This window comes from Triplophysa rosa, linkage group LG15 (assembly GCF_024868665.1).
Source record: "Triplophysa rosa linkage group LG15, Trosa_1v2, whole genome shotgun sequence".
Classification (NCBI taxonomy): domain Eukaryota; kingdom Metazoa; phylum Chordata; class Actinopteri; order Cypriniformes; family Nemacheilidae; genus Triplophysa; species Triplophysa rosa.
Genome location: NC_079904.1, coordinates 4,447,665 through 4,471,122, shown reverse-complemented (window position 1 = coordinate 4,471,122; position 23,458 = coordinate 4,447,665). Strand labels below are relative to the sequence as shown.

The following is a 23,458-nucleotide window of genomic DNA, read 5'->3' as shown; positions in this document are numbered from 1 at the left end:
TGTCCAGACAATGGAAGTCAATGGAGTCCATGGTGTTTGGTTACCAACGTTCTTCAAAATATCTTCTTTTGCGTTCTGCATAAGAAAGAAAGTCATACAGGTTAAGAATGACATGAGCATACATATATTCAAAATTTCATTTTTGGTTGAACTTTTCCTTTAACACTTTATTTTTTGTATTAAGGTTTTTTTTATCAACAAGTAGCAGAGCATCTGGAGTCCTTCAAAGCACACGAGAAGCTCCGCTCCATTACAAACAGGTATTTAAGACTTTAAATGAATGCCCACTTCTGGTTATTGTTTGTGGAATCTCTTCCTGTTCCTGCCCACTCATTCTCATCCCGTTCATCATAGAAAAAACAGACCACGCTTGTTTTCATAAGTTTTTCGATTCACTGGTCAGGCAAGCGTATTCCCTGCCAACTGCCCTCCGCATGTGATTTGGTAACTGTCCATAACCCTGGCATTACAATATCACATCATCTCCGTAACATGAAAAGAAAATCACCTGTTAAGATCCAATCTACCAGGTAGTGAAAGCACGCTAAACGTGAACAGCCCGGGGTTGCCTTGGTACGTTGCCCCGCTAAGGTCTGCAGGCAATTAGGAGATGTTCTTTGGAGATTATAGCGTTGCTGTTGCCTCCCAGCTCAGGGAACTGATGACAGATTAATTTAACATGAGCGTGAGGGACGGCCCCAGCTCTGTTCACCGACTTCCAGACCCAGACGGCTGGAAATGGCCGCATGGGAGTATGGCAATATGCACGGATTTCCTGCCATGCTCTTGCCTCATGGAGAACGTTGTCTCCGGGGACGAATGAAAAGCAAACCAGGTTGAGTGCTTCCTCTGTGAGTGGCCGCAGCTGCCTGACCTGAGTCTTTATTTTCTTCTATAAGTGCTTTGTCAGCACGTTGGAGTCGCCGAGCGCTGCGGAGGAGTTTGCAGTGACAATAGAACTTGCACACAGGTCAGACATTGGATTGCACTTGAGCGTTCCCTACATGCACAATGCTAACATGCCCCAGACCGAAGAGCTTGTATAGCCACCAAACTACAAATAAGCAATACATTATACAAATAATTAAGAGACCATTTTAAAGCACAATTTCAATTTTTCTGAATTTACTATTCATATGTATGTTTTGGTAAAATTTTTGTTTCATTCTGTGAACTAGTACTACTAAAATATTTGCATTTATTTGCAAAAAATGAAAACTGGAGAAACAAGTTACAATAAAAGAAAAGATGCTCTGTTTTTAGACCTCATGCAAATACTGCAAAGAAAACAACTTCATATTCACTTTTAAAGCCACAATATGGAATATTTGGAACACTTTCGAAACAACAACAAAAGGCAAAGCTAAATGACATTATGTAGGAGAGTGGAATTATGGGACATGTCGTTTTCACCATCCAGAGGCGTATGGAGATCGCCCATCATGTTCACAGACGAGGTAATGAATTAATTTTATTTTATGTCATCGTAATGAATTAGCTTGCTAGAAACGTGGAATGTAATGCTACGTTAGCCCGCGACTGATATTGGACTTTGTCAATTGATTTGGTAGCGTAATGCTACACAGTTTTACCTGTTTCAAACAGTCATACAGTCGTCGTTTAAAAAGTAAATTTGAACGAACCCACAGCATTTACAAGTAACGTTATTGGCTACATATTTTTGTGCGACATATGCTGTATTTCATAGGCTAACTGCATTCATAACTATTCAAATGATCTGTGCATGAGTATTTCGAGTACAATAAAAAAAAGTGCTTACCTGTCTATTAAAACACATGCGAGAGCGGAGTCTCTGTCGAGTCCAAGTTGGTGGCGAAGCTCTCTTCATTTAGAAAACGCCACGCCGATATTAATCCTTGTTTTATTTCTTCGTTTGTCCATAAGCCTGCTTGCCTCATTTGGCCTACGTTTATGCTTTTTTTGGGTTTCTTTTACTCGCCAAAGAGTAATCGTGATCCATAATAACAGAACAACAGATGCTGCGTCCTAGATGCTGTATAACCACTTCCACATTTGCGTGTTGCCGTAGTTTCTATAACCGGAAACTGTAGTGCGGAGCAGCGGATATTAAGTCACTGATATGCGACAAATACAAGGGAGACAAGGGACGGGCCATTTTTTAAACAGGAATTTCTCTGGATTTGCACATTCTTGGGAACATTTGGGATAAGATAAGTTAACAATTGCATGAAATATAGCACACTGTGCAAGTGATTTTTGGATTTTTCATAACAAAATTCTTCCATATTGTGTCTTTAAGCAATACAACAGTAATATTTATATATATACTGTAAATATTTACATTAGAGTCATTCTACAATTAGGGGTACATGTCATGTCCATGGACTCTATTATCCATTTTACTTTAATCTGCTGTTTTTGTGCTGTCCGATTTGGTCAATGTGAGGTTTTGCTCTTCAGATCAGCTCTAGAATACATGTTTCTGTATATATTTCTTACAAGGTGTTTTAAAAAGTATTTTGCTCATGCATCTACATTCAATCATCCATTTACTTACTGTATGTCCGAGAAATTAATGTCAACCCTGTTACTCCCCATATAACCCCCTATAAATCAGCAATGGTTTGTTACAAAGTCACATGTCAAATATCACATGATGTCATTTCCTTTTTTGGAGGAAAATTTGAAGACCGTGTGGTAAGTCATAACTTATCCTCTTCAATATTTTATCCATATTATTGTCTGCACATAGAGTAGATTAATTGACCGTCAACTGTGTTATCAACATGTTCTGTTGAACTTGCGTCACATGTTATATTTATAAATATGTAGAGAAAGAATATAAAAACACAAGTTAATCAAGGTCATGTACTAACTAGTCCAAGGTCAGCAGTTTGCACAAGGCCCTAAAGTGGCTGAAATGTCAACTGTGTTACCTGTCAACCGTGTTACCATCAACGGTTGACAAAGTTGGCAATTCAGTGTTAATTTATTATAAAAAGATTAGAGCATAAGCTTGCTATATAATTTATTTTGCACATTAAGGGGATATATTATTCAACCACCTAGTTTATTTATCAAAAAAAAAAAGAATACTGATTTCCTGACTTTTTGGACCTGAAATGTACCCCTAAATACAGAATCACTCATTAATGCTTTTTGCAGACACTTTTATCCAAAGTGACTTACATTGCACTATACTATGCATTTGTTTTCTAAGTATGTGCAATCCCTGGGATCGAACCCATGACCTTGGCATGGCTAGCGCCATGCTTTAACCACTGAGCTAGGACAGCTGTTATAGATGTATTTAAGTTCAAAAATGATTTATTTATGTGATAACAGTTTTCATGTGTCTTGTCATGCTGTCAGTCTTTCACATTGCTGTTGGATGACTTTGTCACTCCTGAGGTTTGATTTTGTTGAAATTCAACAGACACTGGACTGAAACGGACACAATACATCTAGAAATGCTGATTTGAAATGAATATTTGTAATGGTCTCTTAATTTTTTCTGTGGCTGTAAGTGCTGGATGAATAGAGTTTATTGTTTCACACAAACTTGTGAAAATCAGTTTAAAAAGTTAACTATATGAACTACAGTATAAGGATGCCATGTAGGCTTTTGCGTATTCGCATTTGCTGAAGTACAAAAATATTCAGCTGTAGTCTTTAATTTTGCATGTGGTCTTAGGTTTGATTGTTGTGTCCTTTGCGTTGTGGTTTGATAGTATTGCTTACATCTTAAAGGGACAGTTCACCCAAAAGTAAAAATTCTGTCATCATTTACTCACCCTAGAGTTGTTCCAAATCTGTATAAATTTCTTTGTTTTGATGAAAACAGAGAAAGATATTTCGACAAATGCTTATAACCAAACAGTTCTTGGCCACCATTGCCTTTCATTGTAGGAAAAATTACAATGATAGTCAAAAGTGCTCCAGAACTGTTTGCTTTTCTACATATATTTTCTTTTGTGTTGAACAGAACAAAGCATTTTTTTAATCAATTTTTCTTACTACTGTATGGTAGTCAATGTTGCATGGCCAAGAACTGTCTGGTTACAAGAATTCTTCCAAATATCTTTCTATCAGAACAAAGAAATTTATACAGATTTAGAACTTGAGGGTGAGTAAATGAAGACAGAATTTTAATTTGTAGGCGAACTGTTCCTTTAGTAAACGAGACAAACTACACCTGCTTTAAGTAATGAGCCAATGGAGGTTTTAGAGATTCTAGTGTTTACTGTGCCGCTAACCGCGGCATTTATTCACAAATCACAAACAACCACAAATAACAAATAAATCGGCATCATCTGGACACATGCATGACTGTTCATTTTACCACATTTGATCTAAAATGATGCCCTTAATTTAGTGCAGAATTTATTTTCTTACGCAGGCCAATAAGATGGTTTATGTAAGGGATAATGAACAGGCAGCCAGAAATAAGAGCGGGGCTTATTTCGCAATAACAGCTGGCTGCTTGTACATTATCCCGCTTATTACACGGCTACTTGCTACATGAGAAAAAAACTGGACATGAAATGTGAATTTGAAATATTTTATTAGCTCATTTTTACCGAATGCAGACCTTCCGGGAGGAAAAGCCGTTTACTTTCCGTTTTAAGGTAAGAAACGACGTTCAAATGTCACGAACAAGCAATTTGGTTGAATCATTTGTAAATATAATGTCATATATGTTATTAAAAGACATATTTATATTTAATTTGTCAAAAAAAATCTGTCAAAATTATTTGCTGCATCCGGGTTAGTTTTGAGCGGATGTTATCTGGGAATAACGAACCTGCAAATGTCGTGACTGGCCAATCAGAATCAAGCATTCCAACGAGCCGTGTAATAATTAGTCTGAAGTTGTTGTCTTTAATGAGGTAAACTTATGTAAGTTATCAAATTGAGCTGATGTCAGCACCCGCTCTCATACATAGAAAATCTACTTTTAATGGGCTCTCATGGGAAATTCAGAACAGTTTTACTACATGAAGTAGTTCTGTAATAGCGTTTAGCATGTTGTGGTTTAGTGCGATGTTCTGGTCTCCCCAACAGATAGTTCACCTAAAAATGAAAGTTATGTAATTCCAAACTGTTACGACTTTTCTTTCTTATGCAGGACACAAAAGAAGATATTTTGAAGAATGTTGGTAATCGAACAACATCGGCACCGATTGACTTCCATTGTGTGGACACAAAACCACAACAAGACATTTCTCAAAATTTCTTCTGTTGTGTTCTACAGAAGAAAGTAAGTCATGCAGGTTTGAAATGACATGGAATTAATGATGCAAGAATTAAAAGCATTTCTAAACTGGTCTTTTCAGTAGTGCCGACTCAGCAATTTAGTTTGCATGTACAGTTAAAGATTTCCAACCCTATGTGGACCATTCATATCACATCAGAACGGGTGACATGATTGGAACAACAACAGGCCATTTTTGGATGACTATGTCATCAACACGTTGAGAACACCAACATGGTGCTTTCACAGAAATTTTCTCCAACTGCGCCAGGAGTGCTGATTTTAACATTTATGAACCCAACAACCTCGAACAGGAAATACTTTTATTCCACACCTATAAAACAGGTTCCCATGTGCCATATGCTAGAATGAATGGGCCAAAATAACTATTACAGCTCCCCTGCACCTTCAGCCTGGATGCACTGAGGGATATTTTGGAGGTGGAATGATTTTAAAAGGGTCATATGACACGGCTAAAACGAGTATTATCGTTTGTTATAGATGTAATGTAATGTGTATACACGATTTAAAGTTCAAAAATGCTGTATTTTCCACATACCGTGCATGTTTCTGTCTCCTCGTTGCCCCGCCTCTCTGAAACGTGGATTTTTTACAAAGCTCATCGCTCTGAAAAGCGAGGTGTGCTATGATTGGCCAGTTAACCAGTGCGTAGTGATTGGTTGAATACTGCAAGCGTGTGACGGAAATGTAATGCTTCTTACCATATTTGGAACATCAGGTTCCAGAGCAATTGTACTGACAGGTACGCCCACCTTACTTGCGTATACATTTGGGCGGTCTTAGTCAAGTCATACCACGAACTGACGTAGATTTGTGGGGGTGTGGTTACACGAGGCGTTTCAGGCAGGTCTGGGGGAGCATTTGCTTTTAGATAGAATGCATCTTTTGTTCCGACACTTTCATTTTTGCAATTTTACGTGTCTAATACATGCATGGGCAACTTATAACACACCAAAGACACAGAAAAACACGTATTCCCGCCATATGACCCCTTAAACATTGAACAGATTACAAGTAAAGCAAGCAATATAAATAGACACAAGTTACAGAGACAATTGCCGAAATAGATTATACAGGTTAAACAGATTATAGACATTATTATTGATCATTTAGAAATCTCAGAATTTTAATTGTAGAGTGGTGGTCTGAGTACAGTGACATTGTTGAGATCTCTTCTGAAACTTCTTTTCTGCATAAAATCAGAAGCCAAGTCTCGGTTTGCTCTTTATTTAATCTCATTGCTGTCTTAGTTATGCATTAAAGATTTTGTAATTATATAGGTATCATTTGTAATTTTTCTTTTTTTATAAGCCCGTTTGCAACTGCTTCAAGTAAATCAAGCCCCTTTAAAACCGTCTGCTGCGAGCACTTAAAAAGATAAATCTTTTCCCCAAAAAATACTGGCGAAATTTGCTCACAAACGATTGTCAATTTATAAACTCCATCATTGCAAAACATGCAAAAAGGTAAGTGAGGATTTGAGATGGGGGGACGCCATACATGCATGACACAGCAGTGCTCAAAAGTTCACGGAAGGCCCTTTAGGGCAAAAACAAAGATTATTTTTATATGGTATCATTATTCCACAGGCACCAGGGAGATTGTTTTAATAGCATTCGTAACACGCGCTGCATTGCCGGAACGAAGCGTAATCGCTATTTTTGGCGACTCCCATCAAACTGAACTGAACTGGTGTCATTTTTTAGTTTGGATAGGCAAAAGGTGCAACGTGCTGGCAGACGTCAGAGGCATTTAAGAGCACCAAATAATCAGACTGTTAAATGAAATGGGATTCTGGCAAATGCGATCTGCATTCAGTCCTTCTCCCTGTCACATACAATAGACTTTATTGGCATAAAGCAAGGTAGGGGAATTCACTGAGGTTCTATTTATTAAAATGCTAAATTGGGCCTAAAGAACGAATTTACTGCATACCTAACACAATGCTATTCTCAAGCTGTTAACGTATTACCGTGTGCTGTGGGACTCTTGGAGGGGGCTGAAATCTAGGAACCAGAGAACGGTGCTGTTTTCAATTAGCATGCCAGTCTTAATGGTATGTCCGGCTGACAGGGCTTTACAAGCGGCTAAACCTATGAGAGTCGTGCATGCCAGCCTCTATCCTCGCCCCCACAACCTGCCCTCGTTCTGTGAGGGAAAGAGAGATGCCCGCCCCAGGGCCCGAAACGGTGAGGCTCCGCCCACTGGGCCCTGCCGCCTCTGGAAAATGGAAGATGCATAATAAGATGAATAACAAGATACTTTTGTCCAAAACAACTTACGGTGCATTCAAAGTATACATTTGATCAGTTTGGTGTTCTTTAGGAACTTTGTCATTTGGATGCAATAATTTTTCAATGGACATTTTAACTTTAGATTCACTTTTAGTTGGTGTTAAGCGATATGGCAAGAGGTTAGATGCATTAAGGTTAGGCGTTAGGCGTCACAGACCCAACTAATAAAAATGTGTTAAATTCCTTGCATTTATTCATGTCCAAAGCACCCCTTTGGGAATTTACCTACCAGCACATTAGCCTGGTTAATAACTTTAACCATCATCCCAGGAGCCAAACTCGTATTGAAGCATAATGCCTTTTCATAAAGCGAAATACTTTGATTTGCCAGACTTTAAAGGGGCTCTGAGGACAGAAGGGGCCCTCCGTTGTTGTTTGTGAGAGGCAGAATGAGTCTTTATTCAGGTTTTTTTGGCAGTCATGCCAGCAACAGAGGCCCCCAAAAGAGTCCGTTTAGAAGCCCAAGTCCTCAGTATGCTCTTCACATTTTCCCAGGCGAAAAATCCTGTCCTACTTTTGTTTCAGTGGTTTGCAAAACCGGATGACCACGCTTCTGTCTGGAAACTGTGTTCGGTGGTAATGACAGAACGCACATTATTGACTGTAATGGTCCAGATTATTGAAACAACTGATATGTGGCCAAATGTGTTGATCAAATGTGCTTCTTGTTTACAGGTCAAGAATCCTGGCAACAAGTTAGTTAGTTGTTTTCATTCTTCCAACGGGCACAAAGGTCCAGGAACTGGTTTGTTCAGGTTTATTTTGTTTTAAACAAACAGCCAGGGACAAGAATGTATTTTTGCTAATCTCTAACCCCGCTGGTTAGTTGGCCGATGTTGGATGTTAATCGTCCAGTGTTGTTTTTCTTGTCCAGTTTTTCTAAATTTACACCGTGTGTTGAAGCATGGTGTTAACTGCATACGTATTTTATTAGTTGTACTGTGTATGCAGTATGTGATTCATTGTGGAATTGAGTCCATTTTAGTAGGCCAGGGTGAAATACATTTACATGAATGCATTTTTGGCAGATGCTTTTATCCAAAGTGACATACAGTGTATTTAGTCTACGCATAATTTAGGTTGTGTGTTCCCTGGGATCGAACCCACGACTTTTGCATTGCTAGCGCAATGCTTTACCAACTGAGCAAATTATAGTATTTATGTTAGTATTCATTTTCTGAAAACCAAATCATCCTCAGATTACAGAATGTCTATTACAACAATTCAATATTCTCAATATTCCATAATCTTATATCTCAAGATTCAAGATTTGATTTGTCATAAAACACACAGTTATAGGAGTACAACATGTAGTGAAATGCAAATGTAGTCAGCTTTGTAAACTGTGCAAGGTATTAACGGGATAGTTCACCCCAAAATGAACATTTTGCCACTCATTTCAAACCAGTATGAGTTAAAAGAAGATATTTTGAAGAATGTTGTCAACCTGCACCCATTCACTTGCATTTGTTTTGTGTCCATACAATAGAAGTGAATGAGTGCCGGCTGTTCGGTTACCAACTTTCTTTAAAATGTTTCTTTTGTGTTCTACATAAGAAAGAAAGTCATAAAGGTTTGAAATGACAAGAGGGTACGTGAATGATGACAGAATTTTCATCTTTGGTTGAACTATCACTTTAAAGATGAAAACTAAAATCTAGAATATAAGGGAAAAGTATCAAATAAAGCTCAAGTATTGCTAAAACTAAAATATAAAACAAAAATGTTGTAATTTAAGACTATACAATAAATTTACAACAAGAATTAAGTGAAACTGCAATATTTGAAAGTATTCACAAGACATAATACAAGAAATAATAAAACAACATTTTCAGCCCAGGGGCGTTTGAAGGTACAGTAAGAATACTAAGTAGCTCTTCCCGAAATCCCATAAATGTTGTTAAAACAGACATCCAGCTGTTCTTTGTCAGTCCTGTCACAAAACGAATCAATGTTGAGTGACGTGGAATCACCTTCATTTTATTTCCGTTTCTCGTTAATCATTTTTTGTCACAAGTTTATAGTTGAATACAGAGCTCTTACTGGAACTCATTCCCCATGACGGGACCATCAGGTCACCTGACGGGTCAACTTAAAAGTCTTTAGCGTTAGTTTGGGCCTTTCATGTTCTGCTTGATCATGTCTACCCGAGGACAGCAGTAAATCTGACACTTGTTCAAGTTGTTAAAGAAATTACTTAATCTGCAGGCAGGGGTGACTCAGTCATCTATGAAAGGGTAGCGTGGCGCACAAATCAAAAGGCTTGGGCCGGATTAAGCTGTCAGTGTCTCATGCTATGGAGCTGGGTGTCGCTCCCGGTGTAGAGGTTTCCAACATCAGCAGGGATAAGAGTGCCAGACTAATGACCTGAAACTGGGACTCGCAGGAGAACTCTTCCCCTAACCCGGGCGAGCGGCCAGAGCTAACCCGCCTCAATTAGACAAAGGCCTCCTCTTGGGAGTCTTACAGGATGGAGTTTACCATAACAGTTACTTCCTTCTAAGTTGCCATCGTTTTTTGTACGATTTGTTTACAGAGATGATTGTTGTGTCATGATATTATCGCATTTAAGCGTATCATAGGATGCAGCATACTGTCATGACCAGAGTTGATTTTTAAATCACATGACAAAGCATCGAAAGAAATGCAAAAACTAGTGTCGATTCATGGTGGTGTGCTGCAAACTCAGCCTAGCATTTGGTCATATTTTTGGTTGGGTCTACAATTTAAATTTCCGACCAACAAACAATTCAGTTATCAGGCCAGCGAACAGAATAGTGATATTGTGCATGTCAGTGGAAAAGTTGTGGGCAGAAATGGGAGCATTGTGGAATATCGGTCAGTACTTGGATGGTCCCTATTAAAAAGGACTCTGGTGTGATTGCATGACATGAAAGAAAGTTTGGTTTCACCTCAAAACCACATTCAACTAATACATTCTTGCTTGTATAGGTATTGGTAACAGATGAAGAACGAGAGAAAAAGTTGCAATTACAAAATCGGTCAGTCTGGGTTTTTGTCTCTGTTTCTATCCAAAGGTACTGCAATTGTTTGATATAATATTTTGTGATCCAGAAGTTTCGAATTCATTATTGTCATTTCTGAGTGAAATGGAATATTGAATGTAAAAAATCGTGGGTGTGACTTCACAAAGAACTGCCATTCCGGAGCGGAAGTAGGCTACATTTTTTCAAGATTATGGGGAAAAAATGTGGATTGACTTGCAAAGATGAATTGTTAACAACAAAACTAGTAACATGTGCTAACAACTTTGATTTTGATGTGGTCTTTAAACTTACTATCATTACAAATCACACATACCTCATTGCGACATGTCTTTCAGAAACCTCCATATTTTGTGATTTTTGTAAATAAATAATTTTTATTAGTCACCCTTTATGTTTGTCACTGGGTTTTGCACATATCTAAACAATAAAAAAGTATTAAAAAGTACTTGTCAACTTTATTAAAACAGTACAGTGTTTTTTCCATTTCCTGGAATATATAGGAAATGGAATGGACAGCATCGATATATATGGGTATTTGAAAAATAAACCATACAATGTGTCCTTGGTGTGACGGCAAAAAAACAAGCTTTTAATAATATACTAATTTGTATTATTAATATAATGTTTTTTAATATAAAATATCATGAGAGATTTATCATAATTGTTTGTTTTTTCTAAATGAATGCTGTCACATCGCAGGACGCACGTACGGTATATTTGTCAACTACCCAAATATTCTTCAAAATATCAAAGATCAAAATATGCTTTGTCCATATAGCCAAAGGAAAATGTGAAATAGAGACAATTCACCCAGAACAGGATCTTGTACACAATTCAAGTAAATCAAAACCATGCCGTGCTACAGTGGAGAGCTACTTTAATTAAAATTTATAGAAAGTTAACAACAATGAATCACGGGTAATTTTTTATCATGGTATGCCGAAACCACAATGTAGAACCTCTTGTGGAGTTCTGGGTGACTGCCCTGACATGAAAGAAGGCCGGGGTGGTCTAGATTCATGTTCCTCTGTGCGCGAATGAAAAACTCGCACTGACCCTATATTTTCACAGAATGATCAATAGGTAAAGAATGACCAACACTGTCACCACTGAAGTTACGCTGCATTATTAATGATATTGGGAATATTGTTGGGTTTTATGGACTACTGTGCATGTATTGCATGTTTTGAGTTTGCATTGTAAACTGTGTTTAGAGTATGTTTGAAGTAATTGCCAGATGGATTTGCGATGAAGACTATTAAAAAGGAATATAAAAAGCCAAACATTTGTGCAGTAAAACAAAGTCAAGAGAGGACGACCAGATGTACAGCAGAGACTCGTGGTGGTGAAGTGTTTATAAATGAGAGCAATTTCTTTAGGGTCTTACAACTAATTATCATCCCAACGTGAGTTTCACATCTGCAAGCACCTCTTTATACTGTATAGTATGTTTAAATGCACTATTCTCACACTATATGGACAAAAGTATTGGGATGACGTCACCTGTTGGATTACATCACTTCCTGTTTGCTGAGAGCGCGTGGTTTGAGCCGGAGCTCTTTTAAACTTATTCTAAATACATTGTTTATTCTTGTTATATCTTAAGACTTGTGTTTTAAATTGTTAATCATCGAGGGTAAAACTTATCCTTAAGTATATCCCATACCAAAATCGTCCTTAAACGCACTGATAAATTATTTTTATCGGATCACTCGCTATTAGCCCTCAGGCTGTTAGCATTACCAGCCTGCTTACTGCTTAACACACTGCTCTCATTATTACATCACTAATGGCTAATGTTTCAGACGTGTTTGTACCTCTGAGTACAGATGAGGAAACGTTTGCACTTCAGTCGGAACTGGAGGCTGTGGAGAAGCAGATCCAGGATCTACTAGAGAAGCAGACATGGCTGCGAGAACGTAAAACGGCGCTGGAAACATCCCGAGCTGACGCTCGCAAATCCGCGGTAAGTTTTCATCGCGATTGTAATACTCCTTCCACTTCTACTCCGCGTGTTTCTCTGCACAGAGCCCAGGCTTCGAGAACACGGTCAGCCCAAATGAACTTCACTCCTGCACCGGCACACCCACGGCGAAAGGCGCGAGCCAGGACTGGAGCGATGACCCAACCGCCACCACCGGTCTTCGAGATCCCGACCAGGAACCGCTTTGCCGCCCTCTGTGAGACGGAATGCAATGCTGTGGTCATCGGAGACTCAATCGTCCGGAAAGTAAAAAGTAAAGGTAAGGTGCGCACTCATTGTTTTCCTGGCGCCCGTGTTCTTGATGTCTCTGCGCAGGTACCTGCGATCCTGAAGGACGACGCTAACGTCGGAGCTGTCGTGCTGCACGCGGGGGTGAATGACGTCAGGATGCGGCAGTCGGAGATCCTGAAGAGGGACTTTAGGAGTCTGATCGAGACGGTACGCAACGCATCGCCCACGGCGAGGATCATCGTATCAGGGCCGCTTCCTACCTACCGATGAGGGAATGAAAAGTTCAGTAGACTATTTGCACTAAATAAATGGTTGATGTCATGTGTATTGAACAGAAGCTGCTCTTTGTTAATAATTTTGATCTGTTCTGGGAGCGACCTAGGCTCTTCCGCCCTGACGGCCTGCACCCCAGCAGAATCGGAGCGGTTCTTCTGTCTGACAACATCTCAAAGACGCTACGCACCGTTTGACTACGTCTCCCACCGGTAAGTCAAAACTTTAACCATAGTCTGTGTTCCTCCCACTCAACTGTTATAAATGTTACTGCTTCCAAATGCATAGAGACCGTATCTGTCCCCCGAATAATACTACGAAATAATAATTTAGGCAAAACCCAGAGAAAAAATCTGATCGTGATTAAACCTGAAGACAATGTAATAAACGACCAAAACCAACTCTTAAAGTTCGGCCTACTTAATATTAGATCACTAAATTCAAAAGCAGTTATTGTAAATGAAATGATCACAGACAACAGTTTTGATATACTTTGCCTTACCGAAACCTGGCTTAAACCAAATGATTATTACGGTCTAAATGAGTGTACCCCACCAAGCTACTGTTATATGCATGAGCCACTTCCGGTTGGTCGAGGTGGTGGTGTCGCAACAATCTTTAGAGACTTTCTTACTGTAACTCAGAGAACAGAGCATAGATTTAAATCATTTGAAGTGCTTGCGTTGAACATAATTGTTCCAAACGTAAAAAGTAAAAAATCATTGCTTTCTTTTACGTTGGCTACTGTGTAGACCAACGTAGACCCCCTGGTCCCTACACTGATTTTCTGAAAGAGTTCGCAGACTTCTTATCGAACCTATTGGTTAACGTTGATAAAGTACTAATTGTCGGAGATTTTAATATCCACGTAGATAGTGCTAACGATGCATTAGCAGTGTCGTTTACAGAGTTACTACACTCTTTTGGAGTAACACAACACATCAATGGACCCACTCATCGATTTAATCATACACTAGACTTGATTATATATTACGGTGCCGATCTAACCAATATAGATATTATACCCCAAAGTGACGATGTCACCGATCACTATCTTATAACATGTACACTGCGCACTGCAGAAATCAGCCGTTTAACTCGTTATCGACAGGGTAGAACAATTACCTCGACTACTAAAGATAGTTTCTCAAAGAGTTTGCCAGATCTGACTCCTTTAATAACCATACCAATAAATACAGAATCGCTCGATGACATGACCAGCAAATTGGGTACTATTTTTTCTAATACATTAGAAGCTGTCGCACCTATGAAGTCAAAAAAGATTAATGAGAAAAACGTAGCACCATGGTACAATAGCACCACTCGCGCCCTTAAAAGAGAAACACGTAAACTGGAGCGCAAAAGGAAACAAACCCAATTAGAGGTCTTTAAAATTATGTGGAAAGAGAGTGCAAACTGTTATAAAAAGGCACTAAAAGCAGCAAAAGCTGAGCACCTCCGCAACCTCATAGAAACTAACAAAAACAATCCAAGGTTTTTATTTAGTACAGTTGCTAAATTAACAAATAAACAGACATCACCTGACCTGGTTATTCCGCCGCACCTTGGTAGCAATGAATTCATGAATTTTTTTACAGAGAAAATTGAAAACATACGAGACAAAATAGTAAAAACTCAACCTTCAAGTCTGTCCTATGAATTAGTACCAACCATGGCCCCAAAAGAAAGGCTACAGTGTTTTTCACCTATAAAGCAGGAAGATTTAATTAAACTTATTGCAACATCTAAACCTACAACTTGCTTATTAGACCCCATACCAACTAAGTTATTAAAAGAGTTATTACCCGTTGCAATTGAGCCCATTTATAACATTATCAACTCGTCAATTAATCTAGGCCATGTCCCAGGACCCTTTAAGCTGGCCGTCATTAAGCCTCTTATCAAGAAACCAAACTTAGACCCCAATGAACTAGGAAACTATAGACCGATTTCAAATCTCCCTTACCTGTCTAAAATACTCAAAAAAGTAGTGTCCACTCAGTTGTGCTCTTTCTTACAAAATAATGACATACATGAAAAATTTCAGTCAGGCTTTAGACCGCATCATAGTACTGAAACTGCGCTCGTTAAAATTACAAACGACCTGCTTATAGCATCAGATAAAGGTAACATCTCACTCCTAGTCCTGCACGACCTTAGTGTTGCGTTCGATACTGTAGACCATAAAATACTTCTAGATCGTTTACACAATTATACCAGTATTCAGGGACAGGCACTACAATGGTTCAGATCTTACTTATCAGACAGACATCAATTTGTTCACTTAAATGGGGAATCATCAAATCTAACGCAAGTAAATTATGGATTACCTCAGGGATCGGTTTTAGGACCCTTGCTATTCTCCATATACATGCTGCCCCTTGGAAACATTATTAGAAAACATGGAATTAGTTTCCACTGTTATGCAGATGATACTCAGCTATATATCTCATCAAGACCAGATGATTCCTTCCATCTATCCAAATTGGCAGAGTGCATCGAAGATATAAAGATTGGATGACTTGTAATTTCCTTCTTTTAAATTCTAATAAAACAGAAATATTACTTATCGGACCAAAGACACGTGAGCAGAATATTTCGGATTATAACCTGAAAATTGAAGGCTGCACTGTTACTCTAACAAATACAGTTAAAGACCTAGGCGTTATATTAGACAGCAACCTGTCATTTAAAATCACATCTCAAATGTCACAAAAACAGTCTTCTTCCACCTTAGAAATGTTGCCAAATTACGAAATATTTTATTTGTTGCTGACGCAGAGAATCTTATTCATGCATTTGTGACCTCAAGGCTTGACCACTGTAATGCACTACTTAGTGGTTGTCCTGCATCATCAATAAACAAACTACAGTTAGTTCAGAATGCAGCTGCCAGAGTTCTAACCAGGTCCAGAAAATACCATCACATATCCCCAATGTTATCATCCCTTCACTGGTTACCCATTAAGTATCGTATTGACTTTAAAGTTCTTTTAATCACTTATAAAGCCTTAAACGGTTTAACCCCTACCTACATAACAGAGCTTCTACCACACTACAACCCATCACGCTCTCTAAGATCTCAAAACTCTGTACTTTTGATAACACCTAGAATAACTAAATCCACCAAAGGGGGCGGAGCTTTCTCATACGTAGCACCTAAACTCTGGAATAGCCTTCCTGATACTATTCGAGGGTCAGACACACTCTCCCTATTTAAATCTAGATTAAAGACACATCTTTTCAGACTGCTCCGGGTGTACGTGTGTTCACGACTTGCTGTGCGTGTGTTCACCACTCTCTGGATGGGTTAAATGCAGAGGTCACATTTCGGGTATGGGTCACCATATCTGACTAATAGGTCACTTTCACTTCACTTCACTTCAAAGCATTCACTTAATGCATAATATGCTAAATAAACCACCGGGAGACTGCATTTATTAGATATTATTTACTAGAATGATCTTGATTGTTCTAACACCATGCACTGTGCTGTGTTTTACCTTTTTTGTGTTTTTCTTATTTTCTCCTGTAAAGATGCTTTGGAACAATGCACATTGTGAAAAGCGCTATATAAATAAAATTTAATTTAATTGAATGCTTCCTTCTAATGTACAGGTTTGACTACTTTAGTCATTTTTGTGAGCACAAATCTTAATGTTTTAGCATATAATGATTACAACTTTTTTCTTCTAATTTTATAGCAACAGTAGCAACCCAGTTGAACACCTTTGAGCCAAACTCTCAATGACTCAAACTCAAGCCCATCAATGACTTGTCCACAGGTGTACAATTATTTCAGAACAGAAAAAAAAACTCAAATTCTTTAATATGGTTGTATGAGATAGCATTCATATTTGTTTTGTTTGGAATTAGATTGGAATAGATAAACATGTTTATGAGAAGGGGGCTTCCCGATACTTTTTTGTCCATATCTACATGCATGTAATACATTATTTGAAATTGCAGATGTCAGCTTAACCTTTGCTTTATAAGATGAGCACGATCTTTTCAAAAACATGTTAGAAAAATTAGGCATTCTAAGTGTCAAATCAATTTCTAGATAGCAAATAAACAAACTCTATACATTTATAAGATTTAGATTTCACATTAAAGGGGTCATATGGCGCGAATACGTGTTTTTCTGTGTCTTTGGTGTGTTATAAGTTGCCCATGCATGTATTAGACACGTAAAATTGCAAAAATTAAAGAGAATGCATCTTTTGTTGCGACAATCTAAAAGCGAATGCTCACCCAGACCTGCCTGAAACGCCTCGTGTAACCACACCCCCACAAATCTATGTCAGTTTGTGGTATGATTTGACTAAGACCGCCCAAATGTATACACAAGTAAGGTGGGCGTACCTGTCAGTACAATTGCTCTGGAACCTGATGTTCCAATTATTGTAAGAGGCGTTACATTTCCGTCACATGCTTGCAGTATTCGACCAATCACTACGCACTGGTTAACTGGCCAATCTGGCCAGAGAGGCGGGGCAAAGAGGAGATACAAACATGCACGGTATGTGAAAAAAACAGCGTTTTTGTAAACGCCTTAAATCGTGTATACACATAGCATTACATATAAAACAAACTATAATATTTGTTTTACCCGTGTCATATGACCCCTTTAATGAATTATTGTCAGTATAGAATTTAAAGGTGCTGTGTGTCATTTTTTAGAGGATCTATTCACAGAAATGCAATATAATATACACAACTATGTCTTCAGAGGTACTGTATATAAAGACCTTACATTTTGAAGCGTTATGTTTTTATTCCCTTAGAATGAGCTATTTCTATCTACATAAACCACGGGTCACCTTCAATCAATTCACCATGTTGTTTCTACAGTAGCCCTAAACAGACAAACAGAGTTATCTCCTTCGGCAAAGAAGTAAAAATGTGATGCCATAGTGCTTTGAAAGGGAGGGATGGAGTGAGCCGTTGGTTGCAATTCTCAACCTCACCGCTACATGTCACTAAAATCTCCACATTGCTCCTTTAAAGACGTTTAAAAAAGAGAGTTTAAAATAGTGTTGTAGTCTAACGTACCATTCTTACTATTCTCACATACATATATGTGATATATATGTATGCGTATGCATAGACATTTGCCAAAACGTTCTGTATTTAACAGAAACTGTACAGAATAGTTTATCCCACAATGCAATCCAACAAAAAACAGTCTAGTTTCTAGAATGAACTATGAAAATGTAATACTAGACTATTGCTTCTCTCTTTTGTATTGTCACTTTTAGGTCCTCAAGAAAGTGTGTAAACATCTCTGCTTCTCTCTGGTAATAACGTCTTCCATTAGAGGAAAATATTTATTAATGTTCCATCCTCTGCGTCACCTTTTCTCACCTCTTCTCGCCCAGAGCGTCTAGTGTCACTGAATGACATAAAACACATGACAGGAGAACAGAGAAACTGGGCCAATGGAGATTTTTGTCAAATATTATTGGCCACATTGCTCGTGTGTTTCACAAAACGGTTTTGTAAAACAGGCTGTTAATATTTTCTGTACTATAGTATATGCAAGAAATAAAAGTTTCATAACCACCATACTTAGTTATACAGAAAATGTGGTTTCATGTAATGCACTGCTGCATTCTGGGTAACACTACTGAAACTGAATGATGGCATCTGTGACGAGACATTATGCTCTACATTTGCTCTGTGTTTCACCGACTGCCAGCTCTGTAAACATTTGCTCATGCTATTAACACAGGCCACTGAATTCAGCACTGTCTGACCACATATTACATAGCAGCTATAGTTAGAATATAATGTCTGACTGCTGGGAAACATTGTAACATACACAACCCATTCATGACTCACATTATACGGCTTTCACAGAAACAAATACAAGCTCTGTTTAAATATTCCAAAACTGAAAACACAATCCCATTTTAATATATGCTGGATGCGTTCAGGAGAAGAGAAGTATTCAAGAGGTAATTGCAGGAATCTATAACAGAATAATGGCACAGCTTTGGAACTTCGTGGTTTGATTCGATGTCTAAATTAAGATGTGATGATTCAGAGAGACGGGCAGTGAAGACCTCTTAACACGGTGGCCTCAAATATTATGTGGGCACTTACTGTAAACCACATTTAAAATATCTGAATGTTATTGCATTCGGTAACAGAATATCAAACCGAGAGGCATTAATTTCAAAGACTAGTGCGTTAGGAGGAGAACGTTTTAAATGATATAACAAGTGTGTGTCCAGCTGGACACTACTGAATTTCAGAATAAATAAACACTCATGGTTACACCTGTGTCAACTTGAGGACTAACTTTGTTCATACATCTACTGAATTTAAGGACGAGTTGGTTAAAAGTAATTGCAAAAATAGCTAAAAATAGAGATTTTAAGAAAAAAAATGTGCAGATGTCGCTTAGTTTGATATTTTGACTGATTTCTTTCTTTTTAGAAGAGACCCCCTAATTACTTTCATTTCATAGGAGTGATCAAGATATTCTTCACAAAATAACTTTTTTTGTCTCTTGAATGAAAAAATGACAAAGTCACTCAGCTTTGGAGCAACATTGTAACATTTAAAAATAATAATCTTAGTTTAACCCCATAAGTATCTAAATACTTTTTTGCTTTCATTTTTTATTTTATGAAACGTTTTTATTTTGTGATCTTTTGCTGCTAAAGTCAGTGTGCAGAGACGAAATGATGAAACGACTTCCCGACTGAGTTTCAAAGCTGAGAACATTAAAGTTTTAATATGAAGAAGTTAAAGTGGTGTATACAGATGAGTATCATACATATTTATTTTTGATATTTTTGTGATGTCTAAATCTATGTGACAAGAAATGAATCAGACTGCAGGCGGATGGGTTTTATCGATGTGATAATATCAGATATTGTTTCTTTGAAGTAAGTCTTCAGCTCTGGATTGTCTTAAAAGGGAAGGAACAACAGAACGAATACAGCTCTGTATAATCTACGGATTTCTATATTTGGTGGTGAACCTTTTTTATTGAAAAGCTAATCAGAAAGATGTGCAAATATTCCTTAAGGCTTTAAACTCAGCTGTGATCAGGTCTGATGTCTTGTGGTGGGAATAAAACAATAAAATTAATTACATGTCGAATTTTCTATATGTGCACAACTTGATGCAAGAGTGACCTATGCTTTGCTGTTGCTAAGGTGTTCTGAATTATTGCTATTGTATGTCTATTTGTTTTTTTAGAGTGTTTTATGCAGTTGCTAAGGTGTTCTAAATTATGTTTAATGTATGGTCATCATTAATATACGGCTATGTGGTTGTTTCTACAGTGTTGCTATGCAGTTGCTAGAGTATTTTAGTGGTAATTAATATATGGCTGTGGTTGTAAGCTTGTCATAGGTGTTTCTAGAGTGTTGCTATGCAGTTGCTAAGGTGATTTAGACGGTCATTAATGTACTTCTTTGCTGTCGTAAGGTTGTCATGGGTGTTTCTGGTATGTTGTTTTGCAGTTTCAAAGGTGTTTTAAATGGTAATTAATGTACCGTATGGCTATGTGATTGTAAGATTGTCATAGGTGTTTCTAGAGTGTTGCTATGCATTTGCTAAGGTGTTTTAAATTGTCATTAATGTATGGCTGTGGGGTTGTGAGGTTGTCATAGGTGTTTCTAGAGTGTTGCTATGCAGTTGCTAAGGTGTTTTAAATTGTCATTAATGTATGGCTGTGGGGTTGTGAGGTTGTCATAGGTGTTTCAAAAGTGTTGCTATGCAGTTGCTAAGGTGTTTTAAATTGTCATTAATGTATGGCTGTGTGATTGTAAAGTTGTTATAGACGTTTCTAGAGTGTTGCTATGCAGTTGCTAAGGTGATTTAAATGGTATTTATGTACTGCTTTGTGGTCGTAAGGTTGTCATGGGGGTTTCCAGAGTGTTGCTGTGCAGTTGCTAAGGTGATTTAGATGGTCATTAATGTACTGCTTTGTGGTCGTAAGGTTGTCATGGGGGTTTCCAGAGTGTTGCTATGCAGTTGCTAAGGTGTTTTAAATTGTCATTAATGTATGGCTGTGTGGTTGTGAGGTTGTCATAGGTGTTTCCAGAGTGTAACTGCAGTTGTTAAGGTGTTTTAAATAGTCATTAATTTATGGCTGTGTGATTGTAAAGTTGTTATAGACGTTTCTAGAGTGTTGCTATGCAGTTGCTAAGGTGATTTAAATGGTTATTTATGTATTGCTATGTGGTTGTAAGGTTGTCATAGGTGTTTCCAGAGTGTTGCTATGCAGTTGCTAAGGTGTTCTAGATGATTTTTAATGTATGCTATGCTATGCAATTTCTATGATGATTTTAATGATCATAAGTGTATGGTTGTTTAAATCCCAAACTCGAAGTATACACAACACTAACAGTAATACTTACCTTTGCAACCAGCACTAATTACCGAAACGCCCAGCTCATGCTTGCACAAAAGCGTCAAACACGTATGGAGGGGGGAGCAAAAATAGCGAGCACATGTCACTAGTGGCACGATGAGTTCTGAGAAATGAGTTAATTTGTGAAAAATGCATCATGGGTAACCTGCTCAACGGGTGGTAGAGGGGAATCCTTTCTACTCTCTGTACCCCTGCCCTCCTTTTTTATTAGGAGATGAGAAGCACATATTAGTTCACTAGCTAGTGTCATTTCTCCATAGATGGCAGTAGACTTCATGTTCATTTGGTTTTGGAGGCTGTGCTGATTCACCTGTGGTTGCTGAAAAGCATTTCACAAAATGTTCTGCAAGCAATTCAAACAGTGCCGGATAATTTGGTCACTTGGTTTATAAGGCGCTGTATTCTTTGGATGGATTTGTAGCGTAAAAAGCAGTATACAAATACATTTTGAGACAGGTTTTGAAATTAGCATTCACAAGTAATAATGATTTAGTCAACCATGCCATCATGAGAAACAAACAAATTAGAACACAATGTGTTATGACATGAATCCTATGACTCATGACATGATGTTCCTGTACCTCAGTTGGTGGAGCATTGCATCATGGGCACGCTAATGGGTTTGAAGCCCTTGGGAACACACATGAACATTAAAAAAAGTATAGATTGAAATGGATGCAGTATAGATAAAAGCAGAATGCACAAAAGACTCTTTCTTTCTCATTGGATGACATATTTATTGCCACATCTGAGATGTATTAAAACACTCCTATTCTCCCTTTGTCGCTGCTTTAGGGCATTCCTTTGCTAAATATGCTTTAAATTGAGCACTCATGATTATCTTAATAATAAAACTCTTAATATTTACAGGAGGGACATTTGAATCCACCAAAGCGTCCTGTACCAGACTGTGGACTTAAGGGCCATACATTTGTTTCTGATGTAAAAAAAGCTAGCAGTTGATGAAAACGATTGGCTTGAATCAAATCATTGAGAGAAATGTCTTTTACCAGTGCATTTGTGGATTTCCAGGAGACAGATTAGATCTCCTAATCAGATTCAGGCGGGATTCGGGAGACTAATTCTCTCCGTGACGTGAACAGATATTTAGGAATGTCTTGCAATTTAGTATTTTGACAAATTTGTTTAAATCTAAGTGATAACAGATATTTTGCAATCTGTGTGTGGGCAGGTGGTTCAGACGGGTTAACAATGAGCACGTGTGTTTGTTTACTGCTGGGAAATGAAAAGAGGGTCAAAGCAGGAAAGCTGAGGACTTTGAAACTGCAGCGTCATCCGGACCGGCTCTCTGTTGAGAAACAATGTGCTTGGAGCTCAGCCCCAGGAAGACTTGACTCTTAAGATCCCGTCAGATGGCTTTCTGCCTAGTCATATTCCACAGCAAGTGACCACAACGTTATAAACATGTTTCATCATATTTATTGCGCAAAAACAAAAAGGGCCTATAATTTACTTTTGCCTTTTTCTTAAATAGGGCACAAAAGAGGCTCTGATCATCACAATTTCTTAACTACTCACTTTTCATGCTTAATTTTAAGTTAAAACTGCAGTCTGAAAATCAGCTATTCCCAACTCTGTTTGAAACAGGTTACTTGTCTTTTCTCATCTGTGTGTTAAGTGAAATGACATCACACTGACATTTCCGGTGAAACGGTAGCCATTATTATTATAACCTAGCTGTTGTAAATCAAGGTACAATTTAGGAGACATTTATAAAGGTCTAATTTTTTTGGAGGATCTTTTGACAGAAATGCAATAAAATATACATAACGATGTCTTCAGAGGTGTATAAATACATTACTTAATGAAGCATTATGTTTTTATTACCTTAGAATGCTCCTTGCATGGAATTCGTCATGTTGTTTCTACAGTAGCCCTAAATGGACAAACTGCTCTACAGAATGCATTTTGTAAATGCGTTATCTCATTTGGGAAAGAACCAAAAATGTGACGACATCTTAGTCCTCTTTCAGCGTCCGTAGTGCTTCGAAAGGG

General features: G+C 38.0%; 1 protein-coding gene across 1 annotated transcript; it reads left to right on the top strand.

Annotated features, from left to right (window-relative positions):
- The first annotated feature begins 565 nt into the window (after nucleotides 1-565).
- Nucleotides 566-23,210, top strand: LOC130566446 (uncharacterized). The gene is made up of 4 exons (XM_057353917.1): nucleotides 566-970; nucleotides 1,264-1,457; nucleotides 12,389-13,259; nucleotides 22,635-23,210. Exons 2-3 carry the CDS (start codon nucleotides 1,394-1,396, stop codon nucleotides 13,042-13,044), a joined length of 720 nt encoding a protein of 239 aa, XP_057209900.1. The 5' UTR covers nucleotides 566-970; nucleotides 1,264-1,393; the 3' UTR covers nucleotides 13,045-13,259; nucleotides 22,635-23,210.
- Nucleotides 23,211-23,458: the final 248 nt, after the last annotated feature.

Coding starts and splice junctions, on each gene's coding strand:
- LOC130566446 (XM_057353917.1), top strand. CDS start 1,394: ATGGGACATGTCGTTTTCACCATCCAGAGGCGTATGGAGATCGCCCAT. Junction 1,458..12,388: donor CCATCATGTTCACAGACGAG/GTAATGAATTAA, acceptor CTCTGAGTACAG/ATGAGGAAACGTTTGCACTT.